General features: G+C 42.5%; 1 protein-coding gene across 1 annotated transcript; it reads left to right on the top strand.

Annotated features, from left to right (window-relative positions):
* The first annotated feature begins 23 nt into the window (after window positions 1-23).
* On the top strand, window positions 24-1,554 carry LOC109222793 (pyruvate decarboxylase 2-like). Its single transcript, XM_019387105.1, has 4 exons — window positions 24-670; window positions 769-886; window positions 979-1,167; window positions 1,273-1,554. Exons 1-4 carry the CDS (start codon window positions 30-32, stop codon window positions 1,441-1,443), a joined length of 1,119 nt encoding a protein of 372 aa, XP_019242650.1. The 5' UTR covers window positions 24-29; the 3' UTR covers window positions 1,444-1,554.
* The last annotated feature ends 23 nt before the right edge of the window (window positions 1,555-1,577 follow it).

Raw genomic sequence — 1,577 nt, 5'->3', positions numbered from 1 at the left:
GTCGTTTTCCTGGGTGTAGACTAAGTAATATGATGGGCTTAGAAGTAGCAGTGGAGGCAGCAGCTGAGTTCTTGAACAAAGCAGTAAAGCCAGTGCTTGTCGGTGGGCCAAAAATGCGGGTTGCAAAGGCATGCGATGCTTTTGTTGAGTTGTCTGATGCCTGTGGTTATGCTGTCGCAGTGATGCCATCCGCTAAAGGGTTGGTTCCCGAACATCATTCACATTTCATTGGGACTTACTGGGGTGCTGTGAGCACGGCATTCTGTGCTGAAATGGTGGAGTCTGCTGATGCATACTTGTTTGCTGGACCTATTTTTAATGACTATAGTTCTGTTGGTTATTCTCTGCTTCTCAAGAAAGAGAAAGCGATCATTGTCCAGCCTGATCGTGTGACTATTGGGAATGGACCAGCATTTGGTTGTGTTCTGATGAGGGATTTCCTTGCTGCATTAGCAAAGAGATTAAAGCACAATCCGACTGCTTATGAGAATTACCATAGGATTTATGTTCCTGAGGGACATCCTCTTAAATGTGAGCCTAAGGAGGCATTAAGGGTTAATGTTCTATTTCAACACATTCAGAATATGTTGTCTGGTGACAGTGCTGTGATTGCTGAGACGGGGGACTCATGGTTTAATTGCCAGAAGCTGAAATTGCCACAAGGATGTGGGTGAGCATCAAATCAATAGAAATCTATAAATTCACTGTGTTTGGTATTGCGTTCCATGATCGTAATAATGACTTCTGCTGTTCTTCGCTGTCTTTCAGGTATGAGTTCCAAATGCAGTATGGATCCATCGGTTGGTCTGTCGGTGCAACTCTTGGTTACGCACAAGCTGCACCTGAAAAGCGGGTGATTGCTTGCATCGGTGATGGTAGCTTTCAGGTAAACAGACTCTGTTTGAATTGAATGAAGGAGAATGAATTGTTGGTGTTCCCCCGTGTGTCTAATCCAACTTTATGGCAAAATACATGCAGGTGACCGCTCAGGATATCTCAACGATGCTGAGGTGCAGACAAAGGACCATTATCTTCTTGATAAACAATGGTGGCTATACAATTGAAGTTGAGATCCATGATGGACCTTACAATGTGATCAAGAATTGGAATTACACCGGATTAGTCGATGCAATCCATAATGGAGAAGGAAAATGTTGGACAACCAAGGTGAGTTAAACATCAAAATTTCAATCATAACTTTTGATTTTACTCAGATGTTGAATTAAAAGGTTTCATCTTATGGAAACTATTGCATGTCACTGTTCTACGTAGGTTCGTTGTGAAGAGGAGCTGGTGGAAGCAATTGAAGCAGCAAATGGAGCCAAGAAAGACTGCCTATGCTTCATTGAAGTGATTTTCCATAAAGATGACACTAGCAAAGAACTGCTTGAATGGGGTTCAAGGGTCTCAGCAGCTAATAGTCGTCCACCAAACCCACTGTAAAATCTCTAGTTGTTCAAAATATGTATTTACCTGGTTTGCTACAAAAATGTTGCCACTAATGTTGCCATGTTTAATTTCCGAGTTCCTAGGTTCCCCGGGGGTATTCCACTATGTTTGCCTGTTACGGTACATTT

Source organism: Nicotiana attenuata, unplaced genomic scaffold (genome assembly GCF_001879085.1).
Source record: "Nicotiana attenuata strain UT unplaced genomic scaffold, NIATTr2, whole genome shotgun sequence".
Taxonomy (NCBI): Eukaryota; Viridiplantae; Streptophyta; class Magnoliopsida; order Solanales; family Solanaceae; genus Nicotiana; species Nicotiana attenuata.
Note: the sequence above shows the minus strand (reverse complement) of the source record. Positions and strands in the feature narration are given on the sequence as shown.